The sequence below is a fragment of the Lissotriton vulgaris genome, chromosome 3_2 (assembly GCF_964263255.1).
Source record: "Lissotriton vulgaris chromosome 3_2, aLisVul1.2, whole genome shotgun sequence".
NCBI classification, from domain to species: Eukaryota; Metazoa; Chordata; class Amphibia; order Caudata; family Salamandridae; genus Lissotriton; species Lissotriton vulgaris.
Genome location: NC_141690.1, coordinates 16,664,230 through 16,678,359, shown reverse-complemented (window position 1 = coordinate 16,678,359; position 14,130 = coordinate 16,664,230). Strand labels below are relative to the sequence as shown.

Sequence of the window (14,130 nt, the reverse complement as noted above, 5' to 3'; positions counted from 1 at the left end):
GAAGGGTGCAAGACAGGGGAGAAGGGTGCAAGACGGGAGAAGGGTGCAAGGCAGAGAAGGGTGCAAGGCAGAGAAGGGTGCAAGGCAGGGAAGGGTGCAAGTCAGGGAAGGGTGCAAGGCAGAGGGCAGAAGGGTGCAAGGCAGAGGGCAGAAGGGTGCAAGGCAGAAGGGTGCAAGGCAAAGGGGAAAAGGGTTCAAGGCAGAGAGGAGAAAGGTGCAAGGCAGAGGGGAGAAGGGTACAAGGCAGAGGGGAGAAGGGTGCAAGGCAGATGGGAGAAGGGTTCAAGGCAGAGGGGAGAAGGTTGCAAGGCAGAGGGCAGAAGGATGCAAGGCAGAGGGGAGAAGGGTGCAAGACAGGGGAGAAGGGTGCAAGACAGGGGAGAAGGGTGCAAGACAGGGGAGAAGGGTGCAAGACAGGGGAGAAGGGTGCAAGGCAGAGGGGAAAAGGGTGCAAGGCAGAGAGGAGAACGGTGCAAGGTAGAAAAGGGTGCAAGGCTGAAAAGGGTGCAAGGCTGAGGTGAAGTAGGGTACAAGGGGAAGGGGGAGAAGGGTGCAAGGTGGAGGGGGAGAAGGGTGCACGGCAGAGGGGAGAAGGTGCACGGCACAGGGGAGAAGGGTGCAAGGGGGATGGTGATGAAGTTAAAAATGTGCCTCCCCCCGAAAACATTTCTGCGGATACCCATGTTCAGAGCCCACCTCACGTAAACTTCTTGTAACGCCACAGAGCTCCTTGAGCCTTTCTCTAGTCTGGTTACTTTTAGTGCGAGTGCTTTATACTACTCTATGTATGCATTGAGATGTACTTTATAAGATCTTTGTGATTGCAAATAAAGTTTTATGACAGTGATGGCTACTCTCTGAATCCTTCATCACGTTTAGGCTTGATTCTTCATGTAGACCAGTGGTTCCCAAAGGGTGCGCCGCGGCACCCCGGTGTGCGGGTAAAAAAATTGTGGGGAGCCACGGCCAACTGCCAATTAGGTCAAGGGAGCCACGGGTCAAAAAAGTTTGGGAACCACTGCTGTAAGGTCTCAAGGTGCTTGCTTTGGGAACCCGTCCTGGCTTTTCCCTGCGAGATAACCTCTACTGGGCATCTCCAAGGTGAAAGCCAGGCATCCCATTGCGGTGGGGCCGTAGTGGAGATTAAGCAAGCTATTGCCCAGAGTTGCAGAGTGTGAACCCATGATTCGAGTAGGCACCGAGGCCAGAATTATCGAGTCCGTGGACATTTGAGCTCAGGACCCTGCCGCGTCGGGGATTGAACCCTGGTCCCGTGTCTGACCTCTGCGTCCGGGTCTTCCTCCTCTAACCAGTGAGCCAAACCACTCCACCTTTGTAACTCCTAGTGATTGACTATGAATACAGGGATGGAAGCCCACCAGGGATACCAGACCTCCGTCCATGCAATCGCATTTCAAACATGACTTTTCTAAATGCAGTCGAAGTCCCTTTAATGAACAAGTTCTGCTTTAAAATAAAATTGTGTCCCATTTTTGAGGTCATCGGTGGGAGCATGCATTGATCCCAAGAATAACTCTTTAATTCCTCCGAGGCCCCCCCCCAATACCTTCCCGAAAGGGGAAGCTGTCCTATGGAGTTGCTTCCCCTTTGTGAATCCGATCCCACCCCAGCTCGGTGTCTGTATCTTATCAGTGGTTTGCAATCCTAACTGCAGTGCCCTACGATTGGTCCATGTCATTGACAGTTGTCACTAGAAGGGGGCGGACCCTTCACTGCCCCTCCTTAAGTGCGATCCCAAACGATCCGCAGAACACTTTTCGCCAATTGGAATGGCTTTTGCGACTCACAAAAGGAGCTTTGTACATCACAAAAACTAATTTTGTGGTTTCAAACCCTGTGATTTTGCAAATTGCAGGCTTTGCGACGGCACAAGAACTTGTTCATGTAACTTCCACAGATGCATGTACCGTGCGCACGCATGCCAACAAAAAAAAGAGAAACGCAAGCAGACTTATTTCAGATTTTGTTTTGATCACGTAGTCTTTCTCGTGGAAGTCTTTGTTGTGCACAAAAGAGCTCTGATCGTATCTCGCAACGCACCTCCAGTGGCTTCATTAGAGCAGCATTCCTGGAACAGGAGGGGCGGGGTGTTATTTAACAAGTGGGTTGCTGCAAGGGACGCTTGACTTGCCCTGGAAGAAAGCAGCTTTTGGAAGGCCTCGACACAGACGCTCTTTGTGTGGAAGGGGTGGGGATGGAATATATTATGTTTCCTTTCCCTTAAGTTGGAAAACTCACTTCATTACAGCACGGCCCTTGTAACTGTGGTGCATCCTGAACCTCGCACGTGAAAGGCAAAAACTGTATGTGCTGAAGACACGCGTGACATTTGCAAGCGAAGCTCGTTGTTGGCTGAAGGCCTAACTCACAGAGCGTCTGCTTTGCGACCTGTAGTTGTGACTGTGAAAAGCTGGATTGGAGGTCTGAAGTCCCTGATCCTTGTCACAGAAATTAGTATTTGTATTGCATTTGTTAAGTTGAGCTTTTTTCCTCCCAAATGTTTTTATTTTTTTATTTTGGAATTTTCAGTTAGTGAGGTTGAAAATAAGAAAATGTTGGGAGAAACCATCTTATTAATGGTGATTTGTGAGACAAAACTGTAATATAAAAATATTTAACTGGAAATTATCTCACAAAAAAACTTGCCTTATGGACAATCGAACATGTCCAAACTTGGCACGTTTTTCAAGGCCATATATATTGGGTTAGGGATGGCTTCTTGTATCATTACAGTCAGTAGATAGTCGTCACTTTATCAGTATTACAAAAAAATACCAATGGTGTATCACACCCAATTTGTCCACCCAAGTTAAGTGGTAAATGAAATGTTGTGGTAGTTATGCATATGCTTAATGAAAGGAACTTATTTTCATAGAAAAATAGTTCCATGTGAAGGATAAAAATAAGGAGTGGATTTACACTTGAATTCTAACAAAAATAATCTGTTTAATAGTAAGCAACTATACAGAAATGTTATGATTTCCATATATTTCCATGCACAAAGAAAATTAATTTTGTGAATACCCAAAAATTAGATTTTATTAAGGGCACAGACATAAGCCTAGTTCGCCTGAAGTTACGAATGTTTTTTGAGGATCTTGACAGAAGGTCTATTTTGAGTCGAGTGATCGAGTTGAAGTCAAGCAGTGAGTGACACTGCATGTTGTACTGTCTCCTAGATGAAGATCAGTTTTATAGCTGATGTATAAGGGCCCATTTCACAAATGGGGTCCTAAAGTGAAAAATCTTAAATTAGAACATCATTTGGCATTATGGAATTTTCCTGGCATAAATCGCGTTTGGGTATTGCGAAAATCTGCGATTATAGAGGCTTTTGAGCGCTTCTGGGTGTGTCCAGCTGTAAAAGATGGAGTTTTGCCAAAAATGTGCAGGTAGTTTCTTAACGGGAAACACAGTCAAATAAATATACTCCTGTTATTAGCAAGTGTGAGTGTATTTCTAGAGTAGGAATGGTTAGGGGGGAAAAAAACATATTTTAATGCCATTATAGGCCAAACTGTGCCTTAGGTTGGTAAAAGTTTTTCTCCATTGAAAATGAAAAAAAACTACAACATTTTAATGCATTTTTGTTAAAGATCTGAACGTACAATTCTTGAATATGTTTGAACTCCGAAGAAGCTATGACTGAATTCCTTAAGAATTAAAAAGCAATGTAAAATAAGTTCCAAAAGCAAAATAAATTCAACAGGAGACAATTTCGACTCATTTTTTTTTTTATTTAAGTTTTGATTCAAACCTCTAAGAGAACATCTAATAGCGCTCTCTATGCATTGTGTTCTGTCGCAGGTGGTGTCTGTGTTCCAATATGTGCCCCGTAGGCTTAGATACTGCAGTTCAAAATATTGTCCTATTAGCTCAATATTTTGTGTAGATGTTTGCATCGATGAGGATTAATGGGGCACTATTTTAGTATAATAGCAATGTAATTAGTGCGCTTTACAAATGATTGATTGGTTGAATGTACACAGTATGAAACTGCTCGGAGCGTTCTCACGCTCAGCCAGTAGGCGTCGCTGCGGCTGCATACCTTACACATACGGCACCGAGAGAGATGGACTGGAATGCTTGCTGCATTCACCTCTTAGATCCTGGTAGCAGAAATGTTTTCTAACAGCATTATCAGAAACACTGCAACACGTGTTTATGAGCTATTCTTTTTTTATTTTATTGCAAAAAAGACACAACCTGGCGGGCCAAGGACAAGCTGATTATATATGGTTTACTCAGTGATGGTAGCTTTGAAAGTGGACTTACAAAGATAAGGCGGCTTCAAAGGAGTTGTGTTTGTTTGACCTGTCTAGATAGTAGAGTTGAAAAAGGCATGTTTGAATTGCTCACCTCCGTTGTTTTCGCAGGACGCACCTTCCCGACACATCCCTACTTCTCAGCCCAGCTGGGGGCGGGGCAGCTGTCCCTCTACAACATTCTGAAGGCCTACTCCCTGCTGGACCCCGAGGTCGGGTACTGCCAGGGCCTCAGCTTCGTGGCCGGAGTGCTGCTGCTTCACATGAGCGAAGAGGACGCATTTAACATGCTGAAGTTTCTCATGTATGACATGGGGCTCAGGAAGCAGTATCGGCCTGACATGATTATTCTACAGGTAAATTGTTTGCTGATGTGCCTTTCAAATGTGACGCCTTACAGGATATAGAATGATTCTAGAGGTCTTAATCCTCATTTAATGTGTATATTAAACACAACTCCTTAAAGGCCTGAGGTGCAATTCATGACTATTCTGCAAGCACAGGGTTGCGGTCTGGTATAATCTTTCAACACGTGGTCATTCTACAGGGCATTATCCTCTAAATTGCCCTTCACATGTAGGGCTATCGGCAAAGTTCCCATTCGCTAAACGGATATGCAGTTTGAAAACTTCCAGGTTTGCGAATAGGAATGCAATTTGCAATACGACTGTTGTACTGTTGGGTTACATCTACATTTTCCATTTGCAGGTGGTCGTAAAAAAACGTGCCCAATTAGCTTTAAGGAAGCGGGCCTCCATTTGCGACCCCTGTGATTGGCTGTCAGTCTACAGGACGGAAGCCTGCAAGGAACAGTAGGCCTCCATCCCTCCATTTCAATTTGAAAATGGAAAATCTTTTCCCCCCATTAGGGGAAGACAGCGGCTAGGGGAGCAGGCAGTGATCCACAATTGTAGTTACAAACCATTGATGCATTCTATTCCGAACCACCACTTTCATGACCCATCGGATCGAAAAAGCCACAACGCTAAGGACTACTGGCCTCTACCTTGGGGGTGCCCAGGAGTGGACGCCTCACAGGGAAAGCCAGGATGGGTTCCACAGCGGTATTCGTACAAGCGCCTTGAGACCCTTGCGGGTGAGTAGTGCGCTATACAAGTATCAATTTACATTTACAATTTACATTTACATTTTACAAATTCTAAAAGGGCTTTTCTACCTGAAGAAAACCCCTTTTGTGTTTTAAAAGCCCTCTGATTTTGCGACCACAAAAGGGCTTTGCCCATTTGACATATGCTGTTTACAGGATTGAAAGTTAATATGATTATTCTGAGCATTATTCTCATGCCCCAAGGTGGCTTCCAGGCAAAGCCTTTACACGATTTTAATGTGATAAGATCGTTCTGTAGTTCATTCTCATTTCCTGATTTGCATTTCAAATCCAATGCCTTAAACTGAAAAGTGATAAGATTATTTCACAGGTAAAGCTCATTCCTTAATGTGTTTTTCAGACATAGAGCTTCTAAAAATGAAAGGAGAGGTAGCGTTCCCGCCCATTCCCCCCCAGTCCGGGTACATGTAAATGATCGTGCCACACAGAGAGTTTGATTTTACACGTCTTTATTTTTTAAAGTGTAAGCATTAACTGATCGTACTACGTTATGAAGTTTCGTAACCACACTCACTTACGTCACTATTCTAGAGTCCGTCAGGGACCAGATGGGTCCCACAATCTCTAACACACACGCACTACACCCCCCCCCCCTTATTAAATAAAAAGAACAAATAAAACATATATGCATCATAACTCCTCAATGAGTCGTTGAGGTGCACAAATCAATCTTCCAGACCTCGACCTCGTTGTGTGAGCTTGAGGAGACATCGGAGAGACATCCGCGACAGGCACAGGTAACACAGACACAGTCTTTGGGCTCTCCTGACTTGTAGATAGAAGAGTCTCACTCTGAAAGTCTGGAGTCAATGAACCTCGAGGTAAGTGTTTGAAATAAGAAATTGTTCTTGTGATAGACTTTTCAGGATGATGAGTAGTCCCCATTGTCCTTTGCTCGTCACAACCCTCAGTGGGTCAGCATCAAAAGGAGCATCAGGCTTGCGTTTACATTTCTGCCTGACAATGACTTGGTCTCCTCTTTTAAACGCAGTACTCTGAGCCCGGCGGCGTCTATCGGCATAGGTCTTCAATTTGTGTTTGTGAGACAAATCAGTAGTGCAAGGTTTATCAATGTCAATAGATCTTTCAATGGTCCATTGTGGCAATTTGGTTCCCATGGCTCTCCCAAACATTAAGGTGGCAGGGCTTTCACCTGTGGTAGAAAGGGGAGTTGGCCTGCATGCACAAGAGTAGAGTGAAGAACTGACTTGAGTTTGAGCCTTATGAACAGTCTTCTAGAGGGTGCTCATTAAAACACTCAACGACACGATTCACCTAGGGCCTGTGAAGTGTCCTTTTCCGATGATTAACCTTTAGGTGTGTGAGAAAGTCCTTAAATTCTCAAATATTGAAAGGCAAGCCATTGTGAGACTTCAAAATCAAAGGAACACCCCATGTTGTCCATTTTAAGGGGTCCAAAGAAAGCAGTTGCAATCTTCTCCCATGCATGCATTGGAAGATCAGACATGTTTAACAGATGTGGGGTTGTTTTGAGTGACAAGCAGTTGCACAAATGACATTCCCTTAATTCCTTTACAACTCTCATCAGAATGAGGGAACAACAATTGGTCTCATAGCGCTTATTTAATAGCAGCAACTCCACGGTGTTCTTCATGTGCCAGTTCGATTACTTGTTATCTCAGGTATAACAATTATCTATCATTGTAATAGATTGCCTTGCCTTTTTCCTGCACATATTTGAATTTCTGATGTTCAAGGTCATCATGAAGAGGTTGAGTATGTTTTCTCCAAGACTGATGTGTAATATTGTCTTTGAGTATTAGCAAATCTGTCAGTGCTCAAGGCAGTAATGATTTGTTCAACTGATCTGGCAGCAGGGGATCAGGATTTTACGATAAAGTTAACGTAAGCATCAGCCACTTTAGAAGTGGTGCCTTGAGATGGTATTGGTACACGTGAGAAGTAGCCAGAAGGGTTTTGATCTTTTCCTGGATGATGCACAACCGTATAATCATACTTCTGCAGTCACAAACAACCACCGTGAGAGAGCATCTTGGAAAATGGTGAATAATGATTAGTGACAACTGTGAAGTGCTTTTCATGCAGGAACACATGAAAATGCTTGCAAGCCCACACCACAGTGAGGCATATTTTTTCTTCAGGTTGTGAATAAGCATGATCTGTCTGTGACAAACTCCTGCTAGGATAAGCCACAATGTGTCTTGGTGCCTTAGGATGTCCATTGTGCTGGGTCAGTACAGTAAATAACCACACTGGGCTGGCACCAACAACAATCTCCGTTTGTAGTTTTGGATCAAAGTATGCCATTTCAGTGGCATTCTCAATTGCATGTTAGACTTTCTTGAAGCTTTGTTCACTTGACCATCTAAATAGAACATATTGTTTTGTTGACTCCCTCAATGGGGCACTTACAGTGGCAAAGTCACATATGTACCGTAAACAGTAACTGACCATACCAAAGAAGGATAGCAGCTTAATTACATATTGTGGGGAAGAAGTGGATGGCAAAGCTTATACTTTATTTGGATCTGGAGTCATACCCCCATCAGAAAAGATATGACCAAAAAACTAGAGATTTGTTTTATGAAACTCACACTTGCTGCATTTAAAGTGAGACCTGCATCAGAAACTATACAACACACTTGTGTCAGGGCTTAATCATGTTCCGTTCGCGTGGCCCCAAAAAACAGTATGTCATCACTGAAAGCATTTGTGACTGGCTATATTATTCAATGAGTGGCATCCTCAAAGAGTTCTACAGCTGATGACTCTAAAAAATGTAGTCTATTATATTTAAATAAATCAACATGATTCAATAAGATAGTAATGTACCTGAAATTTTCCTCCAGGTTTGAGAAAGTGATGAACTCATTGTCTGGAGCAGTGGCGTAACATTAGCCCCTCAGTGTGGTGTGGCCCAGCTCCAGGGGTCCCCCTCAAGCACTGTGCATGGGAGGCAGGCCCTTGGCCTGAGTGCTCCTGACTGGGATAGGAGCGTGGGAGGCCCCTCGATGTACATTGCAGGGGGATCCCTCAAGTTTCATTACACCACTGGTCTAATTGTCTCCTAACACCAGTGTGTTACTCAAGAAAATATAATCAGTCCTCGAGTACATTCTGTGGACATGGGAAAAGAATGTGCATTCCGGAATTTGCTCCCTCCAAATTTAAAAACAAGCCAAATCACCCAAACAGTTTTTAATCGGTTAGAAGCATCCGCAGGTAGATTTATCCCACCTTTGGTGCCCATCCTGGGTCAAGTGGAAGTCCCCATAGGAATCCGCTCACAGAAAGAAATCTGGATAGTATCTGAAGAACTGAAAGAAAAGATTGCCCAGCTTGGGGGGTATAAACAAAACACAATAGTGACTGTCTTCCTCTGCAGTTTACACTCCAACATTAAGTATTTGCCTGCCCAATCCCATTTTACAAAAGAGAACACGACAACCCCATTGTTTTACCTGTGTGGAGAATAGAACTGTCTGTTGTTAGAGTCTGTCTTGCATTCTTGTGAAATCAGTGTGCTACTGATTGGTTTCTCATGTAAAGATGACATTGGTGCATACATTTTTGTGGATTATCTAGTTGCTTAGGTCTTGGCTCCAGATAGACTTCAAACCCCGAGAAACCATCTAGGCAGTCTCTGAAACCATAGTTGGGCCTACCTTTCTCCTTGTTTCTTTCCTGTCATCCCTAATGTTTTCTCTGTTGTTGCTTGATCATCTTATTCTTCTACCCTTTGTGTTATGCTGCATTCACTCTTTCCCCATGAAGGATTCATCTTTGAGCAAGCTCTGTGTTTAGTCTGGCGTACTGTATTCTTTCTTATTCCTGTCTTAGCCTTCAGAGCTCCCTTTTGTTTTTCACTGTACGAGATTGTGACTCTACTTCCAGTCCTATTGTGTCTTCTTGCAAGACTTTACCTACTTCCTTCTTGTCTCACAACCTATTGATCTCTTTGCAAGGTTTACTTGGCAGTCCCTAGTTGTGTTTGGTCCTCCATGGTGCATATTTACTGGATTCTCCATGATGCATGATTACTTTTTTACCCCTATCTTCTACATCTGTACTGCTGAAGACCTACCAGAGTTATGAGTCATCTAAGAACAGCATGAAGAGTAGGCTTGCAAAAACAGCATGCATTTATGAGCCCTCCTCCCACTGTTCGGACTGGACTGTTCCCTTGAGGAGCAGGGACAACATTGATTTGCATATGGCTGGGTCTTCTAAACTGGTTTGGTGTGGTGATCAAAAAAACGATGGATTATGCCCAGCTCTCTGCCTGGGGATGAGTGATTGACTGTGTTCAGCATTCCGTCCAGCAGTTCTTCTTTTTGGATTTCTCAGCCCAAGTGGGACTTGTATGCCCAGGCGTGGGTCCCGTGTTCCCCATGCATCTGGATTTAAGCTATCCTGGCTAATATGGGGTGATGCCCACAAACCAGTCCTAGGATGCTTGTATCCAGTCCAGGGAAGGCCAGGCCTGGCAGTGCAGGCAGGGTCAAGATTGATTTTCATATGGCTGCATCAAAACTGGAATGGCATTGGGAGTAAAAAACAATGGTTTTAACCCAGGTCTGTGACTGGGGGTGAATGTTGGATTTGTTCAGCATTCAGTATCTGTTCTTTTTGCATTTGTTGCCCTAAATCGGAAGGATATGCCCAGATGTGGGTCCTGTGCTGGCTATGCGGACGGATTCAAGCTAGCCTGGCTGATGAGAGGTGATAGCTTGAAACGAGTTTCAGGATGCTTGTTTTTGGTCCAGAGGGGATCTGGCCAGGCAGTTCAGGCTGATTTGCATATGGCTGGGTCCAGACTCAAATGGCATGGTAAGCAAAAAAACAATGGATTTAACCCAGATCTGTGACTGAGAGTGAATGTTTGATATGTTCAGCATTCCATCCATCATCTGTTCTTTTTGCATTTGTTGCCCTAAGTGGGAAGGGTATGCCCTGACGTGGGTTTTGTGTTTGCTATGCCATAGGATTCAAGCTATCAGGGCTGATGAGGGGGTGATACCCCGAAACTGGTCCCAGGATGATTGTTTCTAGTCCAGGGACGTCCTGCCCTGGCAGCTTGGGCTGGATTGTTCACATGGGGAACAGGGTCAAGACTGATTTGCATATGGCTGACTTTAAACTGGAATGGCATGGGGAGCTAAAAAACATTGCATTTAGGCCCAGATCTCTGTACTGCGGTGAATGTTTGACATTGTCCAACAATATTTCCATCAATTGTTCTTTTTGATTTGTCACCCCAAGTGGGACGGGAATACCCAGATGTGGGTTCTGTGCTCGCCATGCCACAAGGTTCGAGCTATCCTGGCTGATGAGTGGTGATACCTTGAAACCTGTGGTAGGATGCTTGTTTCCGGTCGAGGGAAGAACTGACCTGGTAGTTCAGGCAGGACTGTTCCCATGGGGAGCAGGGTCAAGACTAATTTGCATATGGCTGGGTCCAAAATGGTTTGGCGTGATGAGCAAAAAAATATGGATTCAGACCCAGATCTCTGCCTGGAGGTGAGTGATTGACATTGATCAGCATTCTGTCTATCAATTGTTCTTTTTGCATTTGTCATCCCAAGTGGAAAGGGTGTGCACAGATGTGGGTCCCATTCTCCCCATGGATTCAGGCTATCTTGGCTGATATGGGTGCATATCCTGAAACCAGTCTTAGCACGCTTGTTTCCAGTCCAGAGAGGACCTAACCTGGTAGTTTGAGCTAGGACTGATTTGCATATGACTGGGTCCACATTGGTTTGGCATGATGAGCAAAAAAACAATGGATTCAGGCCCGGATCTAGGACTGGGTGTGAGTGTTTGGCATTGTTCAGCATTCCCTCCATTAATTTTTGTTTTTGCATTTGTTATATATATGATAGTATTATTTCATTGCATTTTGCTCAATTGTTTTTGGATCAATGCTGCTAGATTTGCTGTGATAGCAGTGTGAGTTTATGTATAAGTGGAGATATCTGCAAACGTTTGCATTGATTTGAAAATATTATTCAGTTTCCAGCTGTCAAGACACTGTAAATGTGTCATTTCTGTTATGCGTTGTATGTGACTGCAAGCATTATTATAGTTTTGTAATTTTCTGAATTGTTGCTTACTTTACATGTGCTAAGATGGCCTTACACACGGCTTAACTTGCTAACCTTGTAAGCTTCATTTTTACATTTTGCTGCCAGGGCGGATTGATATATATTTACCATGCTAATTATCTATTTTGAATCTATGCTGCTGTGTTTGCTTAGCAGCAGGCCTAATCTATGTATGATTTGGGATATCTACTAGCATTTTTATTGAAAATATTATTCAGTATTCCAGTTGTCAGACACTAAAATGTGCAATTTCCTTTATGCGTTGTATTTAACTATGAGACTTATTTAGAATTTTGGGGAATTTATTTACTTTATATGGTCATAATAATGTGCTAAGATGGCCGACACAGAAGTATTAACTTGCTAACCGTGCAATCCTTCTTTTATGTTGTTTACTTTTGGTGCGTTTAAAGATGTGAGGGGAAAAAACGTATGTCACCTGTGATCAAGACGTCGGGTACGCCAAATTGCATAGGGTTCTTTTGCATTCTCCACACTTCTATGAATATTTAATGGAGTGAATAAACCTTTGGATAGATTTTTTATTACTGGAGTGCGCATTTCTCTCTTCAGATTTTGGAAGGGAGTTTTTTGGATAGATGTATATATATATATATGTATATATGTATATATATATATATATGTATATATATATATATATATATATATATATATATATATATATATATATATATATATATATATATATATATATATACAGGCAAAGGCTTGTTGCCGAAACGCGTAGGTCTGTTCCCTTGTAATGCACATGCACTTTTGCTGGTAATAATAGAAACATAAAAATAAAAACCTGAAGCAATCCCACTGCCTGCGTTTGTGCTGTCTTCCTGTATTTGCCCATTTCTACTTTGGAGGAGGTGAAGCTGTGGGACAGTGACCGGGAAATGTGATATATATATATATGCAAGGAGAATGGCGATTCATAAAGTGCTCGTGCAATTAAAAACAAACGGGGAAACCCCATGTAATACATTGTATTATACTTTGCTTGCTTGGAGAAGAAATTAATTTAACCAAATTAATTCATGCGTGCATTTAGGAAACACGGTACATAAACAAAACAATTAGAGGTGAAAAAGTGTCTTGGGATTAATCTCACATTGCGAGTACAATTTTGTCCATTTCATAACTCTCTGTACCAGATCTGAGAGATCCTATCAAAATATTTGCAGTTGGTATATTGGCACATTTCACGTTTCTACACCGTGTATCTCTAATGACTCTCATTATGTTATTATACATACTCCGCGCAAGTCCATAGTTCTATTGCCCTGTATAGGCAGATTCTCTGTTTTCGTTTCTCTTGCCCTGTATGGGCTATGGTCTCCCTTATCCTAACTTTACAGATTAAGCAGTCTAGTGGACATGGGGAATGGGGGAAATATTGGCAGATGATGATCTCATAGCTCTGTTATTGTTGTCCTATTCTGTTTGGTCATCTTAACCCCACCTCTGTGAATTATTCCAGGTGTACCCAAAGTTCTTCATCATTGTTAAGACCCACGGGTTTCATCGTCTGGAGGTCAATGATATATTTAGACTCCATTGCCATTAAAGCTCTTATTTTGCCCCCACCTCTTTCCTGTCTTTCCAATTGGTCAACAAGATAGAAGGATAGTAAATCTCTATTGCTGTTGTGGTGGGTTTCAAAATGGCGTGCCACCTGGTAGTTTTTATCTTTGTTGGTTATGGCACGCATGTGCTCCAAGATACGCTTTTTTGCTGGGTTGATCGTGCTCCCAATGTACCTCTTGGAGCACGGACAAACCAGACAGTATATCACAAATTCTGAATTACAATTCAAAAATGTGTTGATGGTTCTTGTGGGTCATTTGGTCTACCGTCATACTTGGTCTTCTTTTGACTATATTTGCACGCTTTGCAGTGCATGCAAGGGTAGAAACCCTGGATAGGTTTTGATGTGGATGGTTTAGGGGGGTCCTTGTAGTGACTCCTTGTCAGATGGTCACCTAGGGACTGACCACGCCTGTAAGTGATTGCTGGTTTTGGTGGTAGTCTGTTCTTCAAGACACTATCTGTTTTCAGGATGTGCCAGTTATTATTGAAAATCTGAACCAGTTCTTTAGATCTCATGTTATAGGTCGTGATCATTCTTGTCACTGGTTTTGACTCCACTACCTTTTTTAGGTTTTTGTTTATTAAGAGGTCTTTCCTGTTCGTGAGCTCCACTTTTTTAGAGGCCTCAGAAAGTGATATCCTAGAATAGCCTCTCTCTAGAAATCTAGAGACTGCTGCCTTTCGTGCCTGTAGGAAATCGCTGTGTTCTGAGCAATTACGTTTCAGGCGCAAAAATTCACCATACGGAATGTTCTTTATCATGGATCTAGGATGGTGACTGGCCGCATGTAGTACGGCATTTTCTGCCGTTGGCTTGCGGTAGAGTTTTGTTTGAATTGTGCCCCCTGCCGCAAATACCTCAAGGTCAAGATAGTGGACTGATCTCTCACTGATCACACTGGTGAATCTCAAATTGAGACTGTTGTCATCTAGCTTCACCACAAACCTCTCGGCCGAGGGCCTGTCGCCCCGCCAGACGACAAACAGGTCGTCAATGTATCTAGTCCAAACCATAATGTGATCCAACCAT

At 43.1% G+C, this 14,130-nt stretch overlaps 1 protein-coding gene across 6 annotated transcripts in view; it reads left to right on the top strand.

Moving 5' to 3' along the window:
• TBC1D1 (TBC1 domain family member 1) overlaps positions 1-14,130 on the top strand; it is a 1,125,494-nt gene that overhangs the window by 1,014,028 nt on the left and 97,336 nt on the right. For all 6 annotated transcript variants that reach the window (XM_086963988.1, XM_086963987.1, XM_086963991.1 and 3 more), the window contains one exon: positions 4,398-4,642. In XM_086963988.1, coding sequence (XP_086820114.1) covers positions 4,398-4,642 — 245 coding nt within the window. The remainder of the gene's footprint in view (positions 1-4,397; positions 4,643-14,130) is intronic.